This window comes from Caretta caretta, chromosome 2 (genome assembly GCF_965140235.1).
Source record: "Caretta caretta isolate rCarCar2 chromosome 2, rCarCar1.hap1, whole genome shotgun sequence".
NCBI classification, from domain to species: Eukaryota; Metazoa; Chordata; order Testudines; family Cheloniidae; genus Caretta; species Caretta caretta.
Window position 1 is genome coordinate 189,307,679 of NC_134207.1, and position 14,609 is coordinate 189,322,287.

Sequence of the window (14,609 nt, forward strand, 5' to 3'; positions counted from 1 at the left end):
AGGTAAGAGAGTCATGCATGTAGGCCTTTTGTTGTTTTAGCCTTTTTCTCTGGATGCTGTGTTCCTATGGATAAATGGTACTTTGTTTTCAAGAAGCTAATTGGAGTCAGTGCATTTTCATACTGATCACGGCTCCTGAAGAGAATTTTTTTGCAGGAACCAAAATCAGCTGGGCCTGTCAGGAAACATGGTTGGAAAACAGCGGTGCTGTAGTCTCAAAAGCCAGGCAGAAAATTGGGCGAATCATGGGATTTCACCCTGAGAGGAGTGCAGGCACGAGGCCTGTCTCCTGAAAGGGCACTCAGGAAAGGACAGAGAGATAGGTCAAAAAGTACTGCTCATGTTGAGCCACAACCGAGAACTAATGGCTATTAGAACTGATAGTAGTTTTGAAATTTTGAAAAAGTGAAATGAAACTTTTGCAAAAACAGTTTGCTAAAGCTTTTCTACATTTTCTGACCAGCTCTACTGGTCACACACTTAGTGATTTGAAATGGAAGAGTTCTCATTTCTCAGATTTACATCGATTGCAAGGTTATCTTCACCCCCCCATTTACAAGCATATCAGACAATTTAAGTTTCTTCAGCTCAGCTGTGAACAAAGTTGTCTGGTTGCCTGGAGTCTCTTCAGAATTAAGCTCAGCCAACAAAATCCAAAGAGGAGGGGAAACTGCCAAATATGGTATATTTGCAAAACTGTTAAAGTTTATTGAGATCATATAGTTTAAAAGAGGGCTTCCCAATACTTATTTCTTTAGATCTGACATTTAAAATACACACATGTCCAAAGCCATGAGCAACTAATTTGTAATTTAATTTACAATAACCACTGAGCACAATATTAGAGCTCTGTGAGCATTGGAATTTCCATTCCATGAAAAAATTGGTATTTCTGACGTATTTTCGTTCTGAATCAGAAACAAGTTGGAAATGTCAATTTTTCTATGGAACAGAAATTTTAGAAAATTCTATTTCAAGAGAACCAAAATGGAGTTTTTAAAAAAAAACAAACTCCAGGCAGAGAACATGGGGAGTCCTCTAAGTGGGCAGCTGGCTAGCTGGGGAGTCTGTAAGCTGGACAGCCTGCCTGGTTTCCATCAAAAGTGTGGATGGAATTGACATGTTCACGCAGAACATTTTGATTCTGTAGAATCATTTTCTGACAGAAAACTGTTCTACTGGAAAATTTACAGACAGCTGCAATAAATACAAATATACTGACAACACCAACTAGCAGCCTTCAATAATCAAAAGTTGGTAACAATCTGCCTCAGCCAGCGGATGGCAAACATGAAAAAAATCCAGAAAAATGGTCTGTCCCCTCCCACAACAGACCTTTATCCTTCTCTATCCTTTCATACACAAGATTTCTTCAGAATGCCTGGTCATCAAATATGGGCTATTTTGGGGGATGGGGAGCAAGCTCCAGAGTCCCTGGGCCCTCACAAAGAATGCCCTGCCAATAGCCCCCGCCCTCTTTTATAAAGAGTGCAATCCTGCTCAAACAGCCTACTGGCTGTAGTCGTGTTACTGGGGCATTGGGAGTTAAGCAGTCTCTCAGGTAGGTAGGATACCAGGCCATTTAAGTCTTTGTAGGTCTATGGCACACACGGGGGTATGGCTACACTACCAGCTGGATCAGCGGGGGTCGATTTATCGCATCTAGTCTAGAAACGATAAATCGACCCCCGAGCACTCTCCCATCAACTCCTGTACTCCACCGCCACGAGAGGCGCAGGTGGAGTCGACGGGGGAGCAGCAGCCATCGACTCACTGCGGTGAAGACACCACGGTAAGTCGATCACTTCATGAAGTTTCAGAGTAGCAGCCGTGTTAGTCTGCATCCGCAAAAAAAAACCAGGAGTGCTTGTGGCACCTTAGAGACTAACAAATTTATTTGAGCATAAGCTTTCTTGGGCTAAAACCCAATTTTTCCCCGCTACTATTCCTCACACGTTCTTGTCAACTTCTAGAAATGGCCCATCTTGATTATCACTACAGAAGGTTTTTTTTTCCCCCCTGTCCTGCTGGTAATAGCTCACCTTAACTGATCACTCTCATTATAGTGTGTATGGTAACACCCATTGTTTTATGTTCTCTGTGTATATAAAATATTCCTACTATATTTTCCACTGCATGCATCTGATGAAGTGAGTTTTAGCCCACAAAAGCTTATGCTCAAATAAATTTGTTAGTCTCTAAGGTGCCACAAGTACTCCTCGTTCTTGTAGCTGAAGTTGCATAACTTAGATCGATTCCCACCCCCCTTCCTCCCATGTAGACCAGGCCAGGGACTATAGGCTGTTTGTAAGAGACTTGTGCTTGTTTTTAAACCCAGAGAACATTGTTCTTTTTCAGAAAGCCAATCAACTGAATGCTCTAGGGATGTGTCTGTGTGTGCCTCCAGCGGGAGTAAAGAAAGACCTTTTCCCACTGCTCAGGAAGCATCATGATATATGGTAAATGATAGAGCTAGGGAGGTGTGCATATTTAACTGAAGAGGACTTGGACTTAGTCCCACTGCACCTATTTTTGGGCCTCTTCCATTAATGCAAGATAAGAGCCTTGGTTTGTGAGGTCCCACACAATGTTTTCTAAATGGAAATCAAAGGGGAAAGAGGATTCTGTTAAATGTGGCTTTTTGCTGCATTTGCCCTGACAGACAAACTACTTTGTTCAGTTCAGTCTAGTTTTTGAAAAGCTATTATTATTCAGTCACAGAGAGCTTGTAAGGTTCTGCTCCCTTAAGGTATGAGCTACTAGACTGGTTCAGTAGTAAAGCAATCAATTAAACTCCTCTCAAGGGATAGAAGCACTTCGGTTAAGTGATTCCTCTGGCCAATTGAGTGGTACCACTGAGACTCCAAAGGTTGTCCTCAGCCAGAAGGATAAGTGGCTGTGACGCAGGTATTGAGGATGTGCATATACTAGCTGAGCACCTATATCAAGTATGGACTGACAGGCCTGCATTTTCAGAGGCATTACACAACCACAAGACCCACGTGAGGTGGCTGTGAGCATTTAGTACTTAACAATCAGGCAGCTTACTTTGGTGCTCAACATTATGCAGGCAAAAATCTGAAAATTTTAGCCATTGTGCATAAAAATGGGGTCATTACAAAAGGTGGGTGAGCAGCATTATCCCCATTTTATATATGGGAAACTAAGGCACAAAGAGAGAGATACGCCCACGGTCACACAGTAAGTCAACAGCTCAACAGGAAGAGAATCCAGTTCTCAACTCCCAGTCCAGTGCCCTAATGACCAGGTCATGCTTCCTCCATGATTTGTATCAGCTATATGTGGTAGCACAGATAGGATATTTGTTTTAATTGAGAACAGCTGTATATGTTTCCCTGGCACCCAACTATAAGCACTGCGGACAACAGTAAAACTTGTCCAAGTGTTTGGGATGCCTTTAGATCATGCAGGTATCAATTTTCTTTTTAATCTGGAAGTTAAATGTGCTTCTAATTAGTTTCTCATTACAGAGGAAAAAAAATCAGCACAGTTTCAATAGATGCATAAGAGGTATTTGGAGCCTTTGAAGGAAAAAATTATATAAAACTACTCATGAAATCCTTTAAAATCCCCAGAGAAACCACTGTTCTTAGTTAAACCTAGGAGATTTATTATTTGCATTTTATAAAATATAACAGCCTGCAAGGTTTTTTAGGTTAATATCTGGTCTGCAGGACATAATGCATTAAAGTTCCACGTTACTGTCCAAAATAGAAAAGATACAAAGATGGATTAACTGAATAATGCTTTTTACTCAGTTAGGGTTTCAAGACACATTGTACACTGAATATAAGCAAACATGCTTTGTCAAACCTGAACTTCCTCTGAGGATTTGAGGAATTTGCTGCTCACGAATGGAGCCAGATTAAAGGTTAAAGCATATTCCATGAACCACAAATGGGCACTGCTGATGTGTCACAACCACTACCTAGATGGATCACCTCTAGGGTGAATCCATTACATCTTTGCTCCCTGCAGAGATGGCCTGCTAAATTAGCAGCAGCTGCAGTGATGGTTTTGCAAAGTGGACTTCTATCCACTAGCAATTGTTCTTAACTCACCAACTCATTTTAGCCTGACAGCTGTCATATGTAAATTTTTCAATCTCTGCCAACAGGAGCTGAATCCAGACCACCTGGAGATAAATAACTTTTCAGCTCATTATTACTTGCACCATCTAGTCTCCAGTAACAGGGTTATTACTTTTAATACATGCAACAGTATTTCAAGTCATTTCCTCTATCAAGCGGTTCCACAGGGCTGCACTTTACCCAGAAGTATCAGCTTACATTAACCTGTGATTTTGAAGTTAGTGTAGGTTAAGAGTAACTTGTCAGCTCAGTTAAAAAAACAAAAAACAAAACAAAAAAACCCCCACAGACATTCCTACATATATAGGTTTCATCCGATGAAGTGAGATGTAGCTCACGAAAGCTTACGCTCAAATAAATTGGTTAGTCTCTAAGGTGCCAGAAGTACTCCTTTTCTTCTTCAAATCCAAACACATGATGGGTGGGGACGGGTGTATGTGTTTGGATTTGTTTTATTCTATTTGTCTCTAGATTAGTGGTTCCCAAACTTGTTCCGCCGCTTGTGCAGGGAAAGCCCCTGGCGGGCCAGGCCAGTTTGTTTACCTGCTGCGTCCCGCCGCTTCCAGCAGCTCCCATTGGCCTGGAGCAGTGAACCGCGGCCACTGGGAGCCACGATTGGCCAAACCTGTGGATGTGGCAGGTAAACAAACCGGCCCGGCCCGTCAGGGGCTTTCCCTGCACAAGCGGCGGAACAAGTTTGGGAACCACTAATCTAGAGACAAATAGAATAAAACAAATCCAAACACATACACCCGTCCCCACCCATCATCATCCAGTCAGGGCACCTCCTCTATTCTGAAATCATGGATGTTGATAAGCCTTGTTAGCTACAGATCTTGCATTCATTTGTTCATTCATAAATAGATAGACCCAAAGAATCCCTGTCAATGTACTCTAGAAAACAGTCAAGACACCTAATCCAAGAGTCTCCGACCTTTAATGTCTCTGGTACTTTCAGAAACAAGTATAGTCACAATAAAACAAGAAAAGAAAATTTAAATTCCATTCAAAGAATACTAAGCATCAGACAAATTAAAAAAAAAACAAAAACCAGGAATTGTCTTTAACACAGTTCATTATATTGTCTGAATATTATAGTAGTCTCCAAGACGTTGGATGTTCATCCTATAGGTTGTATGGACTGCACATCTTACTGTTTGTTTTTTTTAACTTACACCTTTAATGTTATCTGAACATATTCTCTGTAACTAAGTGGACTTTTTTTCTAGTGAGGTTAGTTTAGATTAGTAGGCATACAGTGCAATAAAAACAGGATACGGGATTTTTAAAAGTACTTCATATTGGCCTAACAATGCTTCCACTGAATTCAAGGACTCCAGTGAAAGCAGAATTAAGCCAACACAGAATACTTTTGAAAATCACAGTGGAACTCTTCAAGTGTTTGAGTTTCAGAAACTGATTCCACTTCTTCCCAAAATGAGCAAAGATTTCTGCAAAGATGTTAAAGTCTCTTGCTGACAAGGACATGTTTCCCTCTAAAATCATTCACTGTGAAAAAGGCCATGTGCTCCTCTGTGATAAGAAATTTCTATCAGTGTTTTAAATGGAGTTCTTTATATTGACTTTAAAGTGACCACTAAAACTATTAAAAATAGTCTGTTTAATATCCAGTAGTATGGCCCAGAACCCCATAGATTTTAGCAACAGTTGGTCAAACAACTTATTCTGTTTTAGATGTGTTATTCCAATCACAGTTGGAGAGTAGAAGATACAAAATGACCTGGCTAACCTAGTCTGAGTGACAAATGGCATGATATAGGAGAATGCCCTACACATTCAAATAGTCCTACTAGTAGAGGGACAATATCTAGATAAAAGTAATCTTGCTTATTACCCTACTGAGTAATTATCATGATAATGGGCACAGTACAAGAACTTGCACAGAATAGTAAAAAAGTCCTTATTTATATTACTAATACCACATCTAGGATTAAAAGTGAAGTAATTTTATATCCAATTTACTTCTCAACGGTCTTGCCATTGGTTTTCATTTTATCGAGCTTGATCAGTTACACTGGTCGGTTTGTTTATGCTGTAGTGAGTTCCAGTCTCCAGCTCTCATGTACTAGCACAGTGCTGCTGTGTTTGGCTTTCCAGCCCTGCAGCAAGTTATGAAAGCGTTTGGTTCAAATAAGGGAAAATAAAATTGCACGACTATGTCTAAATAAGACCTTGATTTCTATACTGAAACACATTGCAGGACTAACCAGTTCAGTTAACCAAATGAGCGTCTTTCCACTGACTTCAGTGAGAACTGAATCAGGTCCCAGGAGAGGGGATGTACTGATTACTGACAAGCTACCTCCTGCATAGTTACTGTGTACAGAATGCAAGATATGACATTACAGACAATTTAAAAGAAAGATTTCAGTTACTCAATGCACATGTAACACAGAACATGTGTTGAAGCAGAAGGGGGGTGGTGTCTTAATTTGCTTTTGTTTTAAAAAATGCAGTGTAAATTTGTAGTACCTTTTACCCCTCCTAGCAGATTAGGGAATATTGTTCACCTTGCTGTAATGAAACCCTCCTGGCATCCAACACAGTACCACAGATCTCTCAATGTTGCTTAGCAACTTATTTGCTTAAACTCATGTTGCGTCCAAAGTTCAAAGATTCCAACAGCAGCCAGTCAAATAGTATTCTCTACCAAAATCAGCGTGTGTGTAGCTCAACCCCAATGTTTATAAACAAAAGCAGGAAGCCTACTTTCATGTGATCTTTTTGCCCAGTTTACATTGACAAAAGAATTGAGAAAATGAAATAATCAGCATAAAAAGGGAAATAATGGACAAGTGGCTACTTACTCTCTTCATTTTGAGGATGTTGAACTACAATCTGAAAAAGAAGACTGAGGATCCCGGGGTTCTGATCATCATAGTCGCAGCCCTGCAGGGACAAGTTGAAATTGCCAGCAATATTGGCAGGTTGTTTGTCACTCAGTTTAAACACCTCAGGGCTACTGAATAATCCAGGTAAGTAATATTCCACCCTTTCCTCTTTCCTTTCACAGTTGGAAAGGCTATAGTTGCGGAAGATGACACTGGCTCTAAGGTCAGAAGGAACAACAAACTGCCATGTCATGAGCTCGTCTTCTGGGAATCCCAGTGGGTAGTTGGCAGACATTAGCGTTGCTGACGTCTCTCCTTTAAAAGTAGATTCAATAACACACAACCCTATTACAGGAAAAAATAGGCTGCTATTAAAGAAGATACATATTCACATTTACAGTACAGTACAATAGCAATGGACAAACCGTAGCTTCAAATAAAAAAACCTTTAATATACATCTCAGCAATAGGCTAAATTATAGAAGAAAACAGAGTGCATATATTTGAGGTGGTGATGTCGTCCTCTAATGGTTGATCCACAGAGAAGGTAAAGAATCTGCTCTTGTTGTTGGCTTAGAGTTCAGCTCCAAAAACACAGGCCCGTCTACCACATGAGTGAAGGATCGAACTTTCAGTCTTGGCTCCACATGAGAAAGTGTGAGACTTGTATAATTGTGTTTTCTTACACTGCCTCTCCGAATTTCATGTACAATATCACAAGTGAGAGGACATTCAAATCACTGGAGAACTTAAGTGTAGTGGTTTGAGTCCAAGGATTTAAAGAGCTCTAGAAAGAGCAGACAAGACAAAAGTCTCAAATATGTAAGGCGGTAGCTAAATCTCAACCATAGACGGCCTTGTAACATGCCTGGCATGTGAATTAAAAACTAACTCCCTGACTAACCAGGCATCAGTGCAGAAAGCAAAATGCAGAACTACTAATATATTCAGGACTCATTGCTGACCAGCAGCAGCAAGGAGGACAACACCCTGTCTACTCAACAGCTAAAACTAGTGGTACTGCACAGGTGATGAATTACATATCTGATTTTTGCCTGTGTAGATGCACCTATGTTGTGGGTCTGAAGCAGTTTCCACCCACAACTAATGCTGACTAAGGCATTCAGGTAAAAGGTGGGAACTTCTCACAACCAAAAAGTATTTGTTTGCGTGATTCACAGAGGGCTCCATCCTTTGCCATGGCTCCTGCAGATGAAAAATACAACCGTACAAGTTTCACATTATGGAATGGGCTGAAACAGACTATTACACATATGCAAACATGAGCAGGCAGGCTGATGTGCCTTCCAGGCATCCTTCTTCCAGTTTCTTAAACTGCAATGTAAGCCTGAAGAGTTCAGCAAGTTATGAAGAAAGAAGCGGTTAAAATAGACTCAATAGCAGTCTTCATCCATTCTCATCACTTTGTTGTTATTATGTTTTTACTCTTTTGCAAATACTTTTGGTTAGTTTTTAAAATCCTATAACGTCTCAATTTAAGAAGAGTTTGGATAGTACGGTTTGATTCACAAAAAGAAACATGTCATTTTTCATAATTAGGTGAACTGATCGAACTAAAAATCATGAAAGTAAGAGGACAATCTAAAAACCTTTTTAAAAAATAGGATAACTACAAGAAGGGAGAGGGAAGTAAGCAGAATAATTACAAAACTAAAAGTTGATAGCAAGAATCACTGAAGCAAGGAACATGACTGTGTACTGGAAATATTTCAGTGTATTTTAATAAGATGGGACTAAGGTGTGAGGATGTAGAGAAAATAGGAAAGCACTAATGATTAGACCTATACAAAAGGTTAAAAACCCTTTTGCAAGCTACAGGAGCTAATTATAACTGCAAATAAATAAGTAAATAGTATACTGTACCTACTTTTTATGGAAGATCTGTTTGCTATGTTAAAGCCAGAGGTGGTGAGCTCTGAATTCCATGGGAGCTTTAAAGCCATGACAACTCCCCCCTGCACCTTGACCCGAGACACCGAGCCATTTCTGCAGAAGGTTCCAATGCTGACTGTAGTAGTGTCAATACAGCTGCTGATACTGTATGTGATTAAATCTGGACAAGTGTCTGTGGGCCCAATCTGCCTTAACCATGGTGTAGAGAATTTCAGTTCAAGTCCAACCTTCTTATTGGCTTTCACATCCCAGAAGAAGGTCCTGTTAAGGCGAGGCAGTTCTGATGGCTGAAGATGAACATCTCCAAAAGGGCACGGGCCTGACGTACAATCTAAAACAGACACACACAAAGCAGGTGCACAAACCATGAACAGTTGAGGAACTTGCTATTTCCCCCCCACACACACTGTGTTCATGTTTTTCTATTAAATTATACCTAAATCCACACCACCACTTAAATTACAGTGTGCAACATTCCTTCACTGTTTTAACAGCTAGCAAATCAAAGCAAATAGTTTTAAGACAAGAAATTACATGCACTGTACACTTCCCTGCATCCCTCTTGAGAAAGCTAGAACAGTACTGACAACCTTGGGTGTTCAAAAACCATAAGTCAGGCCCCCAAAAGATAATGAATCTCATTATTGTGAAGACAGATTTTGAAAAACAAATACATTTTGGGTTCTTTTGATTTGCCTTTTGACCCTTTATAGTTCATGTTTTCAATCTTTCTTCCACATCCATGAGGGCAAAAAATAATTTTTTTAAATGAAAGCTGAGATTTGTGACTCCAGGAACTGGGGCATTTAAGAAAAAAATTAAATATAGCAAGACTCTTGACACAATCATAGGAGTTGGCAACACTGCTTGAAGTGTTTGAAGCACCTATAAGACTTGCCTCTGAAACCGTGCCGCACAGAGTGCGCTATCAGGCATCCAGAAGGGACTGGTGTACGAGAGCACTCAGAGACATCCTGCAGTGGTTGGTTACAATATTTCAGCTGCATGGTAGTCAGGAAATGCCAACTTACAGCTTCCACATCAATCCTGCCCCTCATTTATTTGGTCATTAACTGGATAATTATAAGCAAGGCTAGTAACATCATTATTATATAAGACAACCTTAAACTAATACCCTATTTTCCATTTACAAAACTTTACCAATCTTTAACCATATAGGCTGAAATTTTCCATGCCAGATGTCTGTCTCAGGCTGAATTTTTCTGGAAAATTTCAGCCAAAATGGTTCAGCCATTTCTAAGACCAAAGGGCAAAGTATGTTGTTTTTCCCCATGTTAAAAAATCTAGCAAACTTTTTTTGAAATGTCCATGCTTTAGACCAGCAACTTGAAGTTTGGCAAGGGGGTGGCCTTTGTGTCAGAGATGTGCCTTCTGCTCTCCCTTGAAAATCTACCCAAATTTGACCAAATTATAAGGCTTTGAATAACTGCAGTTTGGGCATGCTCAGTAAAGACTTGCTAGATCTTAAAAGCTACAGTTGCCAAAGATTCTGTCCTCCATGAGCATGCTCCAACCCATCACAACTCCTAGTGCTGGCGGACTGTGCACACACCCTCCTCACAGAACAAATGAGCTTGTGCCAGCCCAGGACCACCAGGACACAGAAGGACTTCCTCTGAAGTAAATCCTTAGATATTTTTAAGGTCAGGCTTGACAAAGCCCTGGCTGGGATGATTTAGTTGGGGATTGGTTCTGCTTTGAGGAGGGGGTTGGACTAGATGACCTCCTGAGGTCCCTTCCAACCCTGATATTCTATGATTCTATTCTGTGATTCTAAATGCTCCAGACCAGGGTGGGGCTGGGCATTGTGCTCTCAATGACCCGTTGGCTGGAAACATTCACTGTCTCTCATTTGAATGCAGAGGGGAGTGAAAGGAGTATATTGGGAAAAGGAGTCTGGTGAGATTCGGACTGGAGGGAGTGGGGGAGAAGAGAAAAGGTGATTGGGGTTTGACTGGCTGGGCAAAGAGACCGAGCTGGTGCAGGAGGGCAGGCCGAAACTGGGAGCTAGTGAGAGAAAAGTGGGGAGAACAATGAAGCCAAGCAAAGTGCTGGGGAGACTGGGACTAGGAACTGGGAGAAAGACAGATCTGACAAGAACGTGGAGTGCGCGGGGCAGGGGGGAAGTGGGGGAGGACTGGACGGGCAGAGTTGCCCGTAGGAACCTTACCTCATTTGCTGAAGCAGTTGGCAGTAAGTGAGGCAGGAGATTACAGGAAGGCGGGAGGGGTGCAGTGGTTAAGACAGTTGAATGATGCCCTGCAGAACTGGATTCTTTCCTTGACTCTCCCACAGAGTTCCTATATGATGCTAAGCAAGCCACTTAAATTTAATTTTTCATACTTATGAATCACTAATTGTGTGTTGCTCATGTTCTGGATGCCCAACTTGAGATGGTGGGGTCTGATTTGTACAAGTGCTAAACATTCAAAACTTCAACTGTAAATCAGTGGGAGCTATAAAGTGCTATATAGTGCTAGGTACTCAAAAATCAGGTCCTTGGAGTCTCAAATTGGGCACCCAAAATTAGAGAATACCTTTTACCTTATCTGTTGTGCCTCAGCTACCCACCTGTAAAATGGGGATAATATCGCACCCTCACCTCACAGTGGTATTGTGACGCGATACATTCATTAATGTATGTAAAGCTCTCAGATATGATAGTGGTGAGTACCATAGAAAAGCCCAGGAGGAAATGAATAATTCTGTCCTCAGAGTTAGGTTTAATAGTGTGCAGTAAATAAGGTCGAGGACCACACATTGCACAGTGAGCATAAAACAAAGTATTGAATAGCTGCTCATTAAGTGTGCACCATCCATTCTGTGCACTGAATGAGGCAGGGGTCCTGTAGAAAAAAATAGTACGATTCTGTAATAAAAGATTGTATCACAATGCACATTCACAATGGGGACAAATTAAAGTTAACAGGCAACCTTCATTCTGCCATTTCCTAGCTTTTGAGTGCTTTGACTTTGTCCTTTTTGTGTGTGTGTGTGTGTGTGTGTATGTATGTATATTGCTCTGTTGAGCTGAATCAACTTGTTTAAATGTGCATCAGAGGTCCTATACTGCTAACAGCGAAGGATTAGTTATGATTTCCCAATGTTGGATAGGGGCCTGTATTTTGGAGTATGAGGATGAGTATCTCCACTGTCAGATCATCACAGTGAGAGGCTCAGATGTGCAGTGTGGCGATAACCTTTCAGTCCTAGGTAGCTATCAATTTGTTATATTATGCAGTAATACTACTGTACATGTTGTTAACTTTAATGACCATATGTAAACTGTGTATGTGCAATATGGAAACGATATATAATCACTGTATTATGAGCCAACATGCATGGATGATTGTTTATTCATTACAATCAACACAGGATGATTCATCCCAGTAACTCAGTCTACACCAGGGGTGGGCAAACTTTCTGGCCTGAGGGCCACATCAGGGTGCGAAACTGTATGGAGGGCCAGATAGGGAAGGCTGTGCCCCACAAACAGCTTGGCCTCTGCCCCCTATCCGCCCCCACCCACTTCCTGCCCCCTGAGTGCCCCCCCTCAGAACCCCCAACCCATCTAACCCCCCCCACTCCTTGTCCCCGACCGCCCCCTCCCAGCATCCCCTGGCCCTAACCGCCTCCCCAGTACCCCACCCCCATCCAAACCCCTCGCCCTGCTCCCTGACCCCTATCCACACCCTCGCCCCCGACAGGCAACCCGGGTCTTCCACACCTATCCAACTCCCCCTGCTCCCTGTCCCCCTGACCCTTATCCACACCCCCGCCCCCGACAGGCCCCCCAGGACCCCACCCCCTATCCAACCCCCCCTGCTCCCTGTCCCCAGACTGCCCCCCTACCCCTTATCCACAGCCCCACCCCTGACAGGCCCCCTAGGACTCCCACGCCCTATCCAACCTCCACCTGTTCCCCGACCCCTGACCACCCCGCCCCATCCAACCACTCCCTGTCCCCTGATTGCTCCCTGGGACCCCCTACCCAACCCCCCGCCCCCTTACTATGCCGCTTAGAGCGACAGGAGTTCGGAGCCCCGCTGACCAGACGGAGCCAGCCGCACTGCAGTGTGACTGCTGGGGAGGGAGGACAGCAAGGGTGGGGCTGGGGGCTAACCTCCCCGGCCAGGAGCTCAAGGGCCGTGCAGGAGAGTCTCGCAGGCCACATAGTTTGCTCACCTGTGGTCTACACCATACTTACAAAGGCCACACCTACAGCAACCAGATCTGCTAGCACAAGCCCCTGCTCTCATGCAGAAGCCTGTTAAAGTCAAAGGAGGTGTTCTGAGGTCTGTGCTAGGAGATTCAGTTGCAGTGGGCCTATAAATTAATAAGAACAATAAGGAATTGTATGTAATATTTTCATTTATTCAGAACAATTTCTGAAACAACTTGGTTTCAAAGCTGGCAAGTCCATATTTCACATTGTGAGCTACAAACATGCAAAGTTCAGTGAACAGCTTCTGCAGTTCCCACACATAAGTAGCTATATATCAACTTTCCACCCTGAATGATTTCTCCCTAGCTCAGCCTGTAGTAGGTGGCATAATGAATAAGACATTCCTATGTATTATTATGAACGAGACACTAAATGAGAATGTCAGGGAGATTCAGAAATTCTAAAAGGAGAAATTTTAAATACACATCTTACCAATGTTCTTCTGGATTTCCATGACTAAATATTTCTCTGGTGTCTCACACAGGAAAGCAAAATTTTCTTTTACCCCAGCAGTTATCCTGAGTTCATATGTGCATGTTTGACTGGTACAGATTTTACAGTAATTTATTGGTGGAACAGAAGACCCTTGTTTAATCGTCACAGTGATGTTGTCCACAGCACGAAGAGATATTGCAAAAGAACCTGAAAAGAAAAAATAAATATGATTTAAAGTAACTCAGTATGTGAATATCAGATAATTTCCCCACACAGCTAAGGATGCTACATTTTTAAAGAGTAACGTTTTCATCGTGTTCTTAAAATTTGAAATTTTGAGCCTACAAAACACTCTTTATACCTAGTTGAAACAGCTGCAAAAAATCTGCCTGTTGCATCTGCCAAAATTTTTGGTTTTGCTAAATGAGAAAAGAAAGATGTTGAATGTCACATAAGAACAGTCATAGTGGGTCAGACCAATGGTCCACCTAGCCCAGTATCCAGTCTTCTGCATTGGCCAACGCCAGGGAATGGAGGGAAACCTTCCCATTCCAGTAGCTCTGCATCCAGATTTCATCAATATCAGTGCAACATGTTTGATGGGAAGTTTTAGAGGGAGCAAATTTGCACGCTCCAGGAGTGACAGAAGGCTGACTTAATGCAGTGTTATCACTGCCATCGCTTCAATTCATCCCGGTAGTGACACCTTATTCATCCATTTATTCCTCTTCATTTCTAAAACTGCTGAAGAACCAGTATTATAAATGGCTACTGACAAAAAATCCTGCACTGTTCTTCCCTTGTAACAATGCAATTAAAATATTCTTACTCAGTTTAGCAAAGAAGTGAAGACTAACATCGTAATTCCTCACTTAGGTCCAATCCTAGTCTCACTGAAGTCAATGGGAACTGCTCATGCCTGCTATCTTCTCTTTAGGACACTGGTTCTACAAACACACTGAGACCACCACATGAGAAGTCAGGGGAGTGCAGTGGTGAGCCACAAGAGAGTTTCTCTTCTCCGCTTCCTATTCTCCCACACAAAGCAGT

General features: G+C 42.1%; 1 protein-coding gene across 1 annotated transcript in view; it reads right to left on the bottom strand.

The window, feature by feature from the left end:
* Positions 1-14,609, bottom strand: part of CDCP1 (CUB domain containing protein 1) — a 51,815-nt gene that overhangs the window by 16,635 nt on the left and 20,571 nt on the right. Inside the window, exons 2-4 of the mRNA XM_048838847.2 lie at positions 13,557-13,766; positions 8,853-9,209; positions 6,941-7,309 (exon numbers count right to left, since the gene is read on the bottom strand). Of these exons, the coding sequence (XP_048694804.1) occupies positions 6,941-7,309; positions 8,853-9,209; positions 13,557-13,766 (936 nt within the window). The remainder of the gene's footprint in view (positions 1-6,940; positions 7,310-8,852; positions 9,210-13,556; positions 13,767-14,609) is intronic.